Source organism: Crotalus tigris, unplaced genomic scaffold, assembly GCF_016545835.1.
Source record: "Crotalus tigris isolate CLP2741 ecotype Arizona unplaced genomic scaffold, ASM1654583v1 scf7180000017546.9332058, whole genome shotgun sequence".
Lineage (NCBI taxonomy): Eukaryota > Metazoa > Chordata > Lepidosauria > Squamata > Viperidae > Crotalus > Crotalus tigris.
The window spans coordinates 6066695-6083436 of record NW_024096465.1 but is presented as its reverse complement, the minus strand read 5'-3'; the positions used below and the strand labels follow the sequence as shown (position 1 = coordinate 6083436).

The window sequence follows — 16742 nt, the reverse complement described above, 5'->3', positions numbered from 1 at the left end:
TGTTGGCAGTGACAGCTACACTCCCAAACTCCTGCCAATAGCAAGTGATGCTCACTTGCCCATTCTCACTTTTCGGTTGCAATACTGCAATCCTTCCTGAAAATCGAAGAAATTCAGTAAATAAAAGCAAATCTCACCTGGCAGAACAGATGCCCCTCTTTGTCCCTTTTTGCTAGGCTGGATAAATAACAATGTACAACTAGGTGGGAATCGTCTAGTACAGTATTAAACCATCGCCGTGTTGGAAGCAGAGCCTAAAAAAAAGGTAGTATCACACCCTAAAATATTATGCAAGTCAGTGTTTGATCACATTTATTACTCAAATACTAGTTAGAATTCAGAGTTCATTAAAAAGTATAACTAGTTCTTAAAACTCTCTACTCTGATGTGTAAAAAAAAATAAGTGTTGCTCAATCATTTATAGTGGGCTAATTTATATTGATAAAATTCAACTATTCAGACTTTTTGACAATGTAACAAAAATTGAATTAATATTTTCTGATAAAGATTGTGGCCAGATAAACACTGAGATAAACACTGTTCTCTTGGCTCAAAGTCACACTAGGCCTTTGAGTGAAGTATAAGTTTATCAGTGTCCCAAAAAATATCTAAAAGAGAATAAATCCAGAGATAAGGGGGATAAAATATAACATTTTTAGGAACCACACAGGGCTAGTTTCTAACTTTCTTTAATGGGTGTTGCTATAATTATCATTATTATTTATATGCTGAAAGCATTTAGATTTTTTTAAAAAGAAGATATTAAAATTTGGAATAATTCCTGGTACTGAATTTCTGTTACTGTTATTTTAAATTTCAGCATTTATAACAACAGTAAAGAAATCCAAGAAAATGCAGCAAATATTAACACTGTCAATCATAATTTAAGACCAATATTAAAACTCTTTTTCATGAAATACATTTAATAAAATTATGTGCCATATATTGGTGGGGTGTTTGTTATATTATCCCTTTAATCCCTAACCTATCTTTAAAAGTAGCATAGTGTGATTACCAAAATTTTAAAAGGACAAAATGCTAAAGCATATTTATGATACTGTAATTTATAAAAAAAATATGAAATTGCATATATTGCATAAGCTGAGAGGATTTTTTTTCTCCTCCTCACAATATTAGAATGAACAATGCACATAAATAGCTTGAAAGTCTATTCAAAAAGCTACTGCCATTGAATAAACCCTTACTACAGCCTAGATGATATTGTAAAAGAACTAGCATTTGTCTTATCATTGGTTTACCTCTAAATCTATTGTGAATTCAATAAACCTTTCACAATAGCGGACTTTATCCATACAGAGGGCATCTAGAAGAAAACACAAGACAATTATACATTATCTCAAGAACCTTGGTGGGATAGTGATTAGAATGCAGCATTGCAGGCAAACTCTGCCCACAGTTCAATCTTGACAGAACTCAAGCCTTCCTTCCATCCTTCTGAGGGCTGTAAAATGAGGATCCAGATTGTTGGGGGCAATACACTGACATTGTAAAACGCCCAGAGAATGTTGAAAAGCATTATGGGGTGGTATATAAGTCTAAATGCTATTGCTATCTCCTTACTTTAAACAGATAGCAGTCTTACATGTAAAAATCCAGAGGCTTTCAGTCATGTTGGCTGAAAATTATGAAAGCTGTTGACTCAAGACTGAGGGTGGAGCTAAAACTTCATCAAGAGAACTCTGACACTGTAGCAATGCCAAGCAGAAAAGTTGAAGGTAGAGTAAACCGAATTTAAAAACCTCTCAATAATCTTGCTCCCTTCCCTCCATTTGAGGAGCTCAGGACAAACAAATAAACATTAACGCCCCTTAGCATTTTTTTTTCCTATTTGGGATTCTTTCTTCACTGCTGAAGATCACATGGGCAAGAACTGATCTTAGAAAAATGTTTCTTTAAATCTTACTCCTTAGCCCATTAAGCTACACATTAAAGGAGGGAAGGGAGTACTTGCCCATATGAACTACTTACCTGAAATGGATATTGACTTTAATACAGAGATAAATTTCTGGATTAGTTGTGAAAGGAATCTCCTTTCCTGATATGTCCTGCAATGTAAAGACAAAAGGAAAGCCAGTGGAACTCTGCATCAGCAGCCATCTGAAATAGGCATGGCCCTATCTCATCAATATCTTTGCCTAAAAGTTGTTAATGGCGTCGAATAATAAAGGAGAATATTTGTAGCTTAGGTTGAACTGTGGGGTCCTTGGTACTCTCTGAGCTTGGTTGTTCTTTCATTACCCAAAGTCGGTAACGTCATCAATGCTAGAAGCAGTGCACCGATGACGTTACCTAGTTTGGCTAACGAAGTGTCTGCAAGAAAACAGCCAAGCTCAGAGAGCATCAAGGACCCCCAAGACAAATAACGATCTTCCTCCGCTTCGGTCATAGCATGATCCCCAGAACCTGAAAGTTTACCTTTTGAAACATTCTAAAATATTTGTATTTTTCTAAACTAAACAGACTAAATGCAGCAAGGAACCTTTTTCATTAGTAAACTCCAGTACGTTATAAACTGTCCATAATGTAATATAGTCAACATTACACTAACACCACCAAGTTATATAGGACATATATAGGGTCAACTATATTGTATCTTTCAACATAAAAAGAGGCTATAAAACTTCAGGCTCATCTCAAGGAAAACGTTTTCTCAAATTTTGAAGAGAGAAAAATCTCAGTGTCTATTCTTCTCACTCTTTCAAAAGAAGTTCCAAATTGTTACATATTTCTATGTACTTCCTAAATAACTACTCAGTAAAAAGTATTTTGCTAAATGGATACACTACAGATTATTGGGGGTTTTGTTTAAGATGGGCGGAGGAAGGGTGGATGGGAGAGAGGGGGCAGACAGACAGACTTATTTCAGACTGGCTTTGCTGCAAGAGGCTAGGCTAGGGGTCGGCAACCTTAAACACTCAAAGAGCCACTTGGACCCAGTTTCCCAGAGAAAAGAAAACACTGGGAGCCACAAAACTTGCGGGTACGCGAGAGGGAGCTTGATTGAAGAGTTTAATTAAAAAATAGAGGCTGCTATGCATGAGTTCTCTCTCTCTCCCTCTTCGTCTCTCCCCCCCTCTCTCTCTGTCTCCCCCCTCTCTCTCCGATCTTCTGCTCACCTGGCAAGCTGGCTTCACGCTGTTCTCTGACAAGCAGACACACATTCTTATTGGGCTGGCTCTCTCCTGCCCTTGGTCTCCCAGTCCTCTTTCCCCACTCTGTGTGTGTGCGTGTGTGTGTGTGTGAAAGAGAGAGAGAGAGAGAGAGAGAGCTGCTGCTGCTTCCTGCTTCGACACAGCAAAGGCAGGAGCCCTGTCCAATAAACACACACACACACACACACACACAGAGAGAGAGAGAGAGAGAGAGAGAGAGAGAGAGAGAGAGAGAGATAGAGAAGGGAAGCGCAAGTGCCTCTCTCTGCCTTTGTCTCTCTGCAAATGGCGGAGGAGACTGGGAGTCGCAGGAGAAGGCTCAAAGAGCCACATGCAGCTCCAGAGCTGCAGGTTGCTGACCCGTGGGCTAGGCCATGGAATATACTGAATGCTTTCGCCTTCTAATCCTATCTAGATGTGGTATTATAAACTCTCCAACTCCTGATTTCTCGCAATATGGCTCAGCTCAGGAACTGCTATTAAATAACAGTGGTAGGGTTTTTGTTAAACTTACTGCAATCGTGAATTTTCATCCATTTTCTCATCATTTTTCTTGATCAAATTCCAGAATTTTTTAAGTTTTGGTGTCTTTTTCAATTCAAGTTGTAGACGTGCCTAGAATTTTATTTAAGAGATTTATTTAATTTTTCAGAATATCAGTACTGCAGCATTTGCATTTACCTGTTATGCTCCTATTTTCATTTAAAAATAAGTATGGTAAAAGGACTTGTTTGCCCACCAAAATATAAGATAAACCAACATTATGGCTTAATGTTTAACACAAAGTGTGAACAAACTTATTATATCTCACTTAACAAATCATGGTTACATATAGTGTGTTGACACAGCCAATGAAATTTAGTTTTGTTCGCCTTCCGCAGCAGACATGAATGGGGAGATGTTATAAGCTACAAAGGAGCATTGAAAATCATATAGCATACAATAAACATTACTGTTCTTTGAATATAAAAGCTTGATTGATAATGCATATAAAAATATGTATGTGGTTAAGGTATGCCCTGAAACGAGGAGTCTGAGTTCTAGTCCTGCCTTGGCACAAAGCCAGCTGGGTGATCTTGGGCAACTCACTTTCTCTACAAGTAGGCAATGGTAAACAACTTCTGAAAAATCTTGTCAAGAAAACTGCAGAAACCTGTTCAGGCAGTCTCTAAGAATTGGAGACAACTGAATAAAAGAAAAAAAAAATCTAAAAATAGAAAGTTTACCTGCCTGTATATTTACTGTAATCATAGATATGAACATTTCTATCTATAACACAAGGTTCTGAGATCTTTGAAACCTTTATCTTAAGACAACTTACAGGCTGCAGCCCCATCCACATTGGGAGAGAGATGAGTTGCTGGATTTGTCCTCTGATCAAGTCCACTTCCTGTCATAAGAAATTATAAAATAATTTGGGATCTTATACAAATTTAGATACATCATATATGGTGGTATAAGGTTCATTTCTACAGTATGGTTATTCATTCTTTCTTGCTGTGCTTACTTCCTTTCTGATTCATGAGAACAGTTTTTAGTTGAAGGAGTAAGAAAACACAATTTCATGAAGTGAAATCCCTCAAAAATGTATTATGATTAATATTCTGATCAGCTACTTAAACATTTCACTCCACTTTCTACTATTCTTGACTTGCTTCCAAGCTCTAGATTTTATGTTATTTCCAGATCCTCTGTTTCACCAGTATAGTAGTATCTTTACTTTAGTGCCTCAAAATATTTTTTAAAACTTCCTTGTAGAGCAAAAGTTTGGAGGGGGAGGAGTTTGTTTTGTGTTGCTTTTATTTTAAAAAGGCAAAAAAACAGGCTAGCAATGCTAACAAAGAATGATGCTAGAGTGAATTGCTTTACAGTAGGCATGTTTTCACTATATACCAAAAGTATCATTAATTGTAACAATCTTTGGAAAATAATCTTACCAAACTGTTGAAACAATGATCAAGGAACAGCAAGAGTATTGTCTGCTCTTGCAGAGTGATTTCACTGTTATTCTCTGCCAAGGAAGCCACCAGCACACGTTTGAAAAAGAATGGAAAATGCTCTGGCTTCTTCTTGAATGTCTAACCAAAAAAACAGAAGTAGAAGCAGATTGTCAGGAAGTTCAGATGTAACAACATTTGGGAGAAATAAAGACTTTGAGACAAATACAAGTTCTGTTCCCATTTTCATATTCCAGTACTATATAACAACAACAACAACAACAACAACAACAACAACAACAACAACAACATTAAGAGTCTGGATGAGGAAGAGTACTACAAATACTTGGGTATCCTTCAAGCTGACAACATCAAGCACACTGAAGTCAAGAAAAAGATTAGAGGTGAATACATCAAGAGAGTGAAGAAGATCTTAAAGTCCAAACTCAATGGAGGAAATACCATAAAGGCAATCAACACCTGGGCAATCCCAGTCATTAGGTACACAGCTGGAATAGTGGACTGGACTCAAGCAGAACTAAAAGCAATGGATAGGCAGACCAGAAAAATAATGACAATGAATCATGCCCTTCATCCACGCAGTGACATTGATAGACTTTATCTACCAAGGCAAATAGGTGGGCGTGGAATGCTACAAGTACATCAGATGGTTGAAGAAGAAAAAATGGCTTTGGAAGAATATCTGAAGAACAATGATGAAGATGCACTGAAATTAGTATATCAGGAAGGCTTACTAACTACTGGAGAGACCAAACTGGCCTACAAGAAAGACCAAATGAAGAACAGAATAGAGGCATGGGAAGACAAAGCACTACATGGCCAATACATGAAAAAAATAGCTGGGAAAGCAGATAATAATAAAACCTGGCAATGGCTAAGAGCAGGAAAATTGAAGAAAGAGACCGAGGGACTAATTCTGGCTGCACAAGACCAAGCCTTAAGGACAAATGCATACAAAGTCAAAATTGAGAAGACAGCAACAGACAGTAAGTGCCGCCTATGCAAAGAAGCTGAAGAAACAGTGGACCACTTGGTAAGCTGTTGCAAGAAGATTGCACAAACTGATTACAAGCAGCGGCATGACAAAGTAGCAACAATGGTGCATTGGAAGATCTGCAAAAAATATCATTTGCCTGTAAGCAAAAACTGGTGGGATCATAAAATAGAGAAAGTCATAGAAAATGATAAAATTAAACTGCTCTGGGACTTCAGAATTCAAACAGACAAGCACCTGCAACATAACACCCCAGACTTAACAATTGTCGATAAGAAAGACAAAAAAGTCTGGATAGTGGACGTGGCAGTGCCTGGAGATAGCAGAATAGAAGAGAAAGAACTGGAGAAGATAACAAAATACAAAGACCTACAAATAGAAATAGAAAGACTGTGGCAAAAGCAAGCAAGGGTAGTACCAATAGTCATAGGCTCCTTGGGTGCAATCCCAAAACAACTGGAGCACCACTTGAACACAATTGGCATTGACAAATTCGCTATTAGTCAATTGCAAAAGGCGGTCTTATTAGGAACTGCTTCCATCCTGCGACGATATCTGTAATACCATCAAACATCCACATCTGCCTATCCCAGGTCCTGGGTAAGGACTCGATAGGTAGACAAAATGCCAAATCCAGTCTGAACATCCAGCTGACTGTGCGATGATCGATAATAATAGTAGTAGTAGTAGTAGTAGTAGTAGTAAAGTTGGAAGGGACCTTGGAGGTCATCTAGTCCAACCCCCTGCTTAGGCAGGAAACCCTATACCATTTCAGACAAATGGCAAAGAATCTTATTCTTAATTCCTATCATTTTACTGAAAGATTAGAATATGCTTCTCATATGCTGAAATATAAGGTTTGCATAGACAGCTGGGAACCTGTTACAAGGAGAGCTCCCAACGGCACATAAATGGATAATCTTAATTTGTGCTGCCTATGTGGAAATCTAAGGACGATGCTCAAGGAATTGGGCCAATAACATGGACCAATTTCTTAACCTCTGAACTTAACACTGAATCTGCAGATTAAGAGATGAGGGACACAATCAGTTCACTAAAATGTTCACCTTTCTGAATTAGTCCCTCCCTCAACTAGTATCTGCCAACAAGCATCCTCTCAGACTGCAACAAGTAAAAAGGAAAAGTAAGGCTAGAGGGGTTTCCATCAAAAGGCCAGCCTCCCCATGGTTTTCTTTTCCCTCCACTGCTATCTTTCAACATCTATTCCATCAGACTACAAAGGAAAGAAAACTGGGAAGCAACTTGCTGAGGAATAAAAAAATATTTGGCTCTATTTCCTCCTACACTGTTTTATTTTAGTAGTTATCTGCTTTCTGTCTTATGTCCTGTGCAAATTGTTCAAAGGAGGGCTTCACTAATGGTAAAGCCACATGAAGTACCATTCCTCAAAGCTCAAGCTGGCTGTGCCCTCCAAAAGTGAGGCCAATTTGAGGACTTTCCCAGATCCTCTGCACATGCTCAGAAAAAATTCCCTATGAGTGAACATGGAAGCATGTAACAGTTCAATAACATAAAGTTGAACAAGGGTGAAGTTGTTTTTAATTTCCCATACAATAACCTTATACAAATGAAAAATTGTATTACTATATTTTGCAAGATAAACTTTCCACAAAATTCTAGCAATGCAGAGAAAGTGCATCCAGCTGCCAAAACAATTCTTTTTACATTGACTCTGCTTCCACTGCAAAACTTTTTAACTATCCAGAGGTATTATGCAATGTAAAATATAGGGGCAAGTGGCTTCAGATAAGGAATGATCGCCGTACTGTTTATTCTAATATTGGATAACTCTTTAAGTGGTTAACGAGAAACATGAAAATTAAGAATCAAAGTTTCTGCTTGCTATAACAGAAATTTATTACCTCCCAAGCTGGAACATTTTCTCTGAACTTTTCATTCACCATACAACAGATGGACATCAAGTAAGCTTTGCTAGACAATTCAGGAGCATAATTCACCCATAAGTAATTTTCCAGGTACTGACTGAAATGAAGGGAAAACAAAAAAAAAGAAAATAGTGACCATTTGTATATCACCAACCAGGAGATCAGCAATGTAATTGTTTATGAAAACTTTTCTATAAGCTTTGTAAGTAGCTTTCAGTGTTATCTTCCAACACAACACATTGCAGCAAACTTTGTGATAATTAGAGCAGTTCAAGAATACCAGGCAAAAGCATTAGTCGCCTTGAAATTTCCATTTATTAAATGAATAGACATTTTACATAGACTGGTACAGACATTATACGCATTTGAACATTACTTCAAGTTGACTGTATAGCAATAAGAAAACAAACACACGTCCAATTTATTAGAGCGAAACAAATGTCTGCTGTCTCAGTAACAGACAAAAAAGTTTTATGAAAGTCATCTTTATGTAACATAAACAAAACGAAAAAAGCATATAAACAACAGTCCTTGACTCCATAATGCAGCTCGAAAAAGGTACCATATTCAGAAGCAACAGACACTTCAACTTAAGTGGTCTCTATCTATCTGTCATAATTTTATATAACAACTATACAAAACAACAGGTAAATGCAAAGTAATAGATACGGTACACTGGTATTTTTTAAACAATGTTGATACCAGAACAGAAATGTATTATATATATATACAGGTAATCCTTGTCTTATAACACTTTGCTTAGTGACCATTCGAAGTTACAACAGCATTGAAAAAAGTGACTTATGGCTACTTTTCACACTTATGACTGTTGTAACATCCCCAGGGTCACATGATTTACATTTGGACACTTGACAACATTTACGATGGTTGTAGTGTCCCTGGGTCATGTGATCACCTTTTGTGACTGTCCGACAAGCAAATTCAATGGGGAAACCAGATTCACTTAACAACTGTATTACTAACTTAACAACTACAGTGATATACTTAATAAATGTGGCAAGAAAAATCGTAAAATGGGGCAAAAATCACTTATAAAATTTCTCACTTAGCAACATACATTTTGGGCTCACATGTGGTTATAAGTTGAGGACTACTTGCATTACAGCTATGCCATGCTTCAGATACAGTTCTTCCAGAGCTGCTGTGTCAAACAAGGAAAAGATCTGGCTACTTTAAAAATTATCTGGGAGGGGTTGTTTGCTCATGGTGGCGCAGTGGTTAGAATGGAGCACTGCAGTCTAACTCACTGCTCACTCCAGGAGTTCGATTCTGAGCGGCTCAAGGTTGATTCAGCCTTCCACCCTTCCAAGGTTGGTAAAATGAGGACTCAGATTGTTGGGGACAATATGCTGACTCTGTAAACCGCTCAGATGGGACTGTAAAGCATTGTGAAGCAGTATATAAGTCTAAGGGCTATTCTATTTCTATTGCTCTGCTGTAGATTCTGAAGCATAATTTTGGAATCAAACGCATAAACTCATACAATCCTCCTATTCCCTTAATTCCCTTTACTCTTCACTGTGCTAAAGGGTAAATAGTTCAAGAAAATTTTCATCCGGGAATTCATAATGAACTATTATGCTATACCACAGGTCGGCAACCTGCGGCTCCGGAGCCGCATGCGGCTCTTTGAGCCTTCCCCTGTGGCTCCCAGCCTCCTCTGCCTTTGCAGAGAGAGACAGAGACAGAGAGAGGCAATTGCGCTTCCCTGCTTCTCTCTCTCTCTCTCTCTCTCTCTCTCTCTCTCTTTCTGTGTGTGTGTGTGTGTGTGTGTGTGTGTGTAAAAGAGAGTGCACTCACATTGTTCTCCGAGGAGCTGAAAAGCTTTCTGGGTGGAGCTCCTCCCTTTTCTGCGTCTCAGCAGGAAGCAGGAAGGCAGGAGAGAGCTAGCTAGCCCAGCTAGGCTGACTCAGGAATTCTGGGAGTTGAAGTCCATGAGTCATAAAAGAGACGAGGTTGCCTACCCCTGAGATTGTTGGAGAACAACTTGAAGCTTGCCAGGTGAGCAGCAGATGGGGGGGGGGAGAAAGAGAGAGAGAGAAAGAGAGAGAAAGAGGGAGGGGGAGAGAGAGAGGAAAGAGAGAGAAAGAAAGAGAGTGGGGGAAGAGGAGTGGCAGACCAAGGGCAGAGAGGGAGGGAGGGAGAGAGACAGAGAGAGAGAGACCCTTTTGACATCTAAAATGAAGATAACATTGCATATATCCTTTTTTTTTACCTGTGTGTGTATGTAATTTTATTCTCTTAAAGCATTCTCTTGGTGATCATTGTTTTAATAGTATGGATATTCCCAAGAGTCATATTTTTACTTTTATTTTTAACGTGTGTGTGTGTATGTGTGTGTGTGTGTGTGTATACACACACACACATACACAAACTCTCTCTCTCTCTCTCTCTCACACACACACACACACACACCTATAATAAAGATAAAAAAGGATATATGCAGTGTTATCTTCATTTTAGATATCAAAAGGGTTTTGCGGCTCCCGGTGTTTTGTTTTTGGTGGGAAATGGGTTCAAGTGGCTCTTTGAGTGTTTTGGGTTGCCTACCCCTGTGCTATACCAAACTACCTGTCATCAGATTTGAAGCTAGTATCAGCTCATTTTATAATCAGTTCATACTTTAAAATTTATTTTCTGTAAAAAATATACTTACCTAAATTCTAGAAGCATTATCTTTCTGATAGCAAATCTGAAATCAATAAAAAATTAAATTTTGTCACATCAAAGTCGGTAAAGAGGAATATCTCAGACTAAACCAGGCATGTATCACTCAAGGGCCTCCAAAAATTGAAACTTTTATATCCCTCATTATGAGCTCTGCTGTCTAGAGCTGTGGGATGAGCAACATTTGGTGGGAGGGAAATTTATTTATTTTTGAATGTAAATAAGTGGCCATCTCACTTGCATACGATTCTGGGCAATGTACACAATTTCTGCTCAGAAGACTGGTATCTTTATCCTTAACCCGAAGAACCCCTTGCAACACAGTTGTTATGCTATCTTGAACACTGTATCTAAGTATATATAATAATAGATTTTATAGACAAATATGCTTCATAAAGGCCTGGTTTGGATTATTATTTCATTTATTCCAATTGAATAAAATTGTACATGCAATACAATTTATAGAAGAAAAAAGCTCACATCGATTAATTTTTATTGTTTTCTGGAACTCCCTAGCTTTCTCCATGATCCAGCGTATGTTGGCAATTTGATCTCTAGTTCCTCTGCCTCTTCGAAATCCTGCCTGTACTTCTGGTAGTTCTCGATCCACATACTGCTGGAGTCTAGCTTGTAGGATTTTAAGCATAACTTTACTAGCATGTGAAATGAATGCAATGGTGCGATAGTTTGAACATTCTCTGCCATTTTGGTCCTTTATCATGCCCATCTTTGCATGAAACGTTCCCTTCATATCTCCAATTTTCTTGAAGAGATCTCTGGTCCTCCCTATTCTGTTGTTTTCTTCTATTTCTTTGCACTGTTCATTTAAGAAGGCATTCTTATCTCTTCTAGCTATTCTCTGGAATTCTGCATTTAGTTGGGTGTATCTTTCTCTTTCTCCTTTGCCTTTCACTTCCCTTCTTTCCTCAGCTATTTGCAAAGCTTCCTCAGACAGCCATTTTGCTTTCTTGCATTTCTTTTTCTTTGGGATGGTTTTAGTTGCTACCTCAGATGGGGACTGCAGCCAAGAAATTAAAAGACACTTGCTCCTGGGGAGGAAAGCTATGGCAAATCTAGGCAGCATTCTAAAAAGCAGAGACATCACCCTGCCAACAAAAGTGCGTATAGTCCAGGCCATGGTTTTCCCAGTTGCAATGTATGGCTGTGAAAGTTGGACCATAAGAAAGGCTGAGCGCAAAAGAATTGATGCCTTTGAACTATGGTGCTGGAGAAGACTCCTGCGAGTCCCTTGGACTGCAAGGCGTTCAAACCGGTCAGTCCTAGAAGAGATCAACCCCGACTGCTCTTTAGAAGGCCAGATCCTGAAGTTGAAACTCAAGTACTTGGCCACCTAATGAGAAAGAAGGATTCACTGGAGAAGAGCCTAATGCTGGGAAAGATTGAGGGCAATAGAAGAAGGGGACGACAGAGAATGAGATGGCTGGATGGAGTCACTGAAGCAGTAGGTGTGAATTTAAATGGACTCCAGAAGATGGTAGAGGACAGGAAGATCTGGAGGAACGTTGTCCATGGGGTCGCGATGGGTCCGACACGACTTCGCAATTAACAACAAAAATGTAATGTAAAATATATAAAACCCATCTATAAAATAAGCAGTTTGGCAATTATACATAAGATGCAGTATATAGTACATACTTTGACCTAACAATTTCTTTTTCATACACATCTTCAATAACCTAAAAAACAAGAAAAAAATATGATATATAATAATACATAATGATAATCTTATGTATTTCCCATTTCCCAGTAATGTGCATCTGCAAGGAACTAAATAAGCAATAAATAGTCCAGCACTGTTATTACAATTAATTTTTCTATTACTACAGACATTTTACAAACATCTTGTTAAAAATAAGGATGTATCAGGATATAAAAAAGTAATTAAAAACCGTTTTGCTAGCTAATTTTAAGAGTAAAATCAATATTGTTTTAAAGTAAAGATACAAACTACAAAAAAATAGTTTGATATTGTTATTGCTCTTTATTCAATTAAACAACATTTTTTTATTTGTGGTATCTATTGTCAAGTTAAGATCAAATTACTAAATATTATATTTAAACAATTACCCTTGTTTCAAATGGCAGCTTTTTCTTGACATGTGGTGCCCAATATTTATTTGCCAGCTGCAAAATAAAAGATCACGTCATTCAATTATACTATTCATATACACTACAAACACTGTATTTACAATATTAAATGTATACTATTATGTGAGGTTAAAAGTGTATTAGCAAAATGAAGACATATTAGATAATTTAATCTAGTAACTCATTCTTAGGTTAGTTTGCCTTTTGGAGCATAAACAGGTAGTCCTCAACTTACAACAATTCATTTAGTGACCACTCAAAGTTACAACAGCATTGAAAAAAGTGACTTATGACAGTTTTTCACACTTATGACCATTGCAGAATCCCCATGGTAACATGATCAAAATTCAGATGCTTGGCAACCGATTCCTATTTATGATGGTTGCAGTGTCTGGGGGTCATGTGATCAGCTTTTGAGACCTTCTGACAAAGTCAATGGGGAATCCAGATTCACTTAAACAACCATGTTACTAACAACAAATGCAATGATTCACTTAACAACAGTGGCAAGAAAAATCGTAACATGGGGCAAACTCACTTAACAAATGTTTTATTTAGCAACATACATTTTGGGCTCAATTGTGGTTGTAACTCAAGGACTACCTGTAATTTCCATTCCATAAGTAATCTGGCATTACAACTGGAGAGAAGATTCCTGGGAGTTATGAAAGCTCTTCTCAGGTATCCAAAGGGCTGTCAGATATAAGGTAGAGTTGTTCAGATTTGTTCCAAAGGATGTAAGAAACAACGTGTTTAAATTAGAACCAGAAATAATTTTCTAACAACTAAAGCTTTAAAAAATGAATCAGATTGCCTCAAGAAGTGGTGGACTCTCTTTTCTCCAAGATGTTTTTAAAAAGCCAGATGTCAGGAATGCAATAGCAAGGGATTTCAGCAATGGCCAGGGAGTTGGGGTATATAATATATGAATGAATAGAAGCAAAAATAGCTGAGTACAAGAGCAAGTTTTTGTTCCTTTATTATTCAAGAATGCCAATTCTAATTATTTATGCAAAATTGTAACCATTTGCTGTAACAACATATTATACTTCTTCTCTGTGCTTTGCATAAAGTTGCTTACCCAGAAATAGAATAACAGAGTGGGAAGGGACCTTGGAGCATGGCTTAGCTTAGTCTAAAATTCAGCAAACATACTGCAATAAACAATAACTGCTAAAGTTTGTTGAAAAATCTAAAATTTGCTGGATTTGTAAAATTATTATGATAAATTGGAAAGAGAAAACTGTATAGGCAATTCTCTGGAAGAAATATGAATACAATAATTCGTTTTTGAATTTTATTCAACCAATTACAATTCAACATGAGTTGAATGATAGTTTTGTTTTCATACAACTTGGTATGAAACTGGATCCGTCTTATTATCCACTTTCAGTATCCATCTTACTATCCACTATCATCCATTCATCTTAAATATCTAACATAATATCAGGCTAATTTGTTGTGTTAAACTAGATAAAAGTTTTTATTACAGGGAACACACATGCAAACATCATTCTATCTTTTCAAGATAAGCAACATGCGCATTGTGCAGAAGTGAGCCCTTAGATTACTCTTCTCTTTTAAATATATATATATATATATATATATATATATATATATATATATATATATATATATATATATAATTAATAAAGCAGTATTGGGGGTTGGCTCTAAGCACTTTAGAAAAATAGATGCAGTTGAAAAACATGAAGAAAAGGCGTCCTAGGAATTGCATGCTTTTCCACAAAATTATCCGATTTTATGCCTTGGATGCGTCCAAATACATCTGCCTAGGCTGCAGAAGGTGGCTCTGGTGGAGCAACTAACCTGGCTGGGGCCAGCGTTAAGGAAAGGCAGTGCATGGGACCTTCCTAGACTATTAGACCAGAACCTGCGGCCACTAGCTTAACTTTTTTCCAGATATGAGGAAAGCCAAGAGGAAGAGCTTGCCAAGAAGCTCTGACCAAAACAAAACTCCCGTCTCGTCCGGGAGTTGCAGCCTCCTCTCCGGCAGGGGCCTTTACCTGCGTCACGAACTCCGCGTTAATCTGAGATACGGTGGGAGCCACGATCTTCTTAGGCGGAGGGAGAGACTCCAGTTGCTGCAAAATAGATCCTACCGGCGCAGCCATCTTGCTCTCGCATAAAAAAATCCCCGCTCAAGTTAGTCAACCCCTTCCGGGTTCACGATAGGGAGGGTTTTTTCCCCTCTCTCTTTCTTTTTTTCTCGCTTAGACCCACCCACCCCTCTCCCTTCATCAAATGGAATTGCCCCGTCAGTACCCCCGAGTATCAGAATTACTTCCGCTCTTTGAGTCCTGCTTGCTCGCCCGAGCCCTTTACGTAAGACGGTTTCCAACCAATAGGAAATAGGAGGGCGGGGGGAGGAGGAGGAGGGGAAGAGCGAATGGTGACATTTGTCTACTGCTCTCTAGATTTTTACTACGGCAACGCGACTCCGTTCAAGTAAAAGTAGGGGAAACAGGGATTGTAAGGTTTTCTTTTACTGCATCCCAGTTAAATGGCATCCTCCAGGCCAGTGTTTCTCAGCTTCAGCTACTTTAAAATGCGTGGACCTCAACTCTCAGAATTTCCCAACCAAGCAACCAGTGTGCTGCAGCTGCCAAAAAAGCCAATACGATCAATAAAGGAATAGAACGTATGAAGTGTTAGTATCACTTTATACTGCTTTGGCCAGACCACACTTGGAATACTAATCCAAGACATTTTTAAGTTTCCTAATTAATATAATAACCTAGAATCCAAATGAATAAGTAAATAAGTACAAGGCTAATTGCAAAGCAAGACTGTCCAGAATGGATAATCTGAACTGAAGAAGCTACTTGGATGAGAAGCAAAACGTCTTCATGGGAAAAAAAAGAAAGTCCAATTGCCTTTTGAAAAAGCATATTTGGGACAACCATGACCTGGGTGACTGAGAATCTCCATAGACAATTCAGAAAGCATTGTTATATAGGATAGGATTTTCCAACCTGGTATTTTACCTTCCAGATATGCCTTAGTGGCAGCAATAGGGGGATCCTGGCTGCTGTAAAAAAACTAAACAAGATCACAGTACTTGGAATTTATTGTCATATTAGGAAATCCTTTGGCTGTAAATTAAAGTCAGAAGTTAGAGAAAATCTGAAAGATGGCATTAGCTTGCCACTTCTCTGTTGCTGCAAAGATAACTACATAGCTGTGCAGTCACTAGGAATCCAGTCATATAAAGAGATGTTACATTATTTTCTAAAGTAGATTTATCATAATTAGAACTAGAATTGTCAGTCAGCCCAATTTTAGAGGTCAATAAATTCAATATAATGCAGTGGCTCTTAATATCTGAATAAACAATATTCTTGTGAGTATTTTGAACAAAACAATTGATCTGTATTGAAAATACTGGGTTTGCTAAAGCTACTATTTTCTGTATGATGAACCTTCAAATGTTTATTATGAAATGATAAACTGAGATGATGGCTGCTCCCCTCTGCTGGACATAGGATGTAAAAGCAAGTATTTAATTTGTTAAAATTTCTTCTGAGTGTTTTGCATATTCAGTGTTTTTCATCCATATTACAGTATTCTAAATGCAACATTGAAGTTGCCAGTGATTGTGTAATGTAATAAAGACATTATGTCATTTTGTTCACATTTTCTCAAACCACATACATGCACAATCTTCCTCCAGGATTTATCTAGGTACTGGTTTTGTTATAAAGATATATGGATAATAAGTGGAAGGCATCTTTTAATTTAGTTAAAGTATATTTCTGCCATGCTTGGCTATTTCTTCATTTTACCAAAATAACTAACTTTGCTTAAAGTTGAAATAATGCAAATAATAGTGTGGGAAGAATCCAGAGAAAGAAATATTTTGGGAAATATTAAAAAGGCAGAATATATTTCC

General features: G+C 37.7%; 1 protein-coding gene across 1 annotated transcript in view; it reads right to left on the bottom strand.

The window, feature by feature from the left end:
- The window catches only part of AQR (aquarius intron-binding spliceosomal factor), a 52847-nt gene extending 37791 nt beyond the window's left edge, over nt 1–15056 (bottom strand). The window contains exons 1-11 of the mRNA XM_039335897.1: nt 14857–15056; nt 12809–12865; nt 12377–12417; nt 10710–10745; nt 8009–8129; nt 5111–5251; nt 4495–4563; nt 3688–3788; nt 1990–2066; nt 1260–1324; nt 138–254 (exon numbers count right to left, since the gene is read on the bottom strand). Coding sequence (XP_039191831.1) covers nt 138–254; nt 1260–1324; nt 1990–2066; nt 3688–3788; nt 4495–4563; nt 5111–5251; nt 8009–8129; nt 10710–10745; nt 12377–12417; nt 12809–12865; nt 14857–14964 — 933 coding nt within the window. The 5' untranslated portion in view covers nt 14965–15056. The remainder of the gene's footprint in view (nt 1–137; nt 255–1259; nt 1325–1989; nt 2067–3687; nt 3789–4494; nt 4564–5110; nt 5252–8008; nt 8130–10709; nt 10746–12376; nt 12418–12808; nt 12866–14856) is intronic.
- Nucleotides 15057–16742: the final 1686 nt, after the last annotated feature.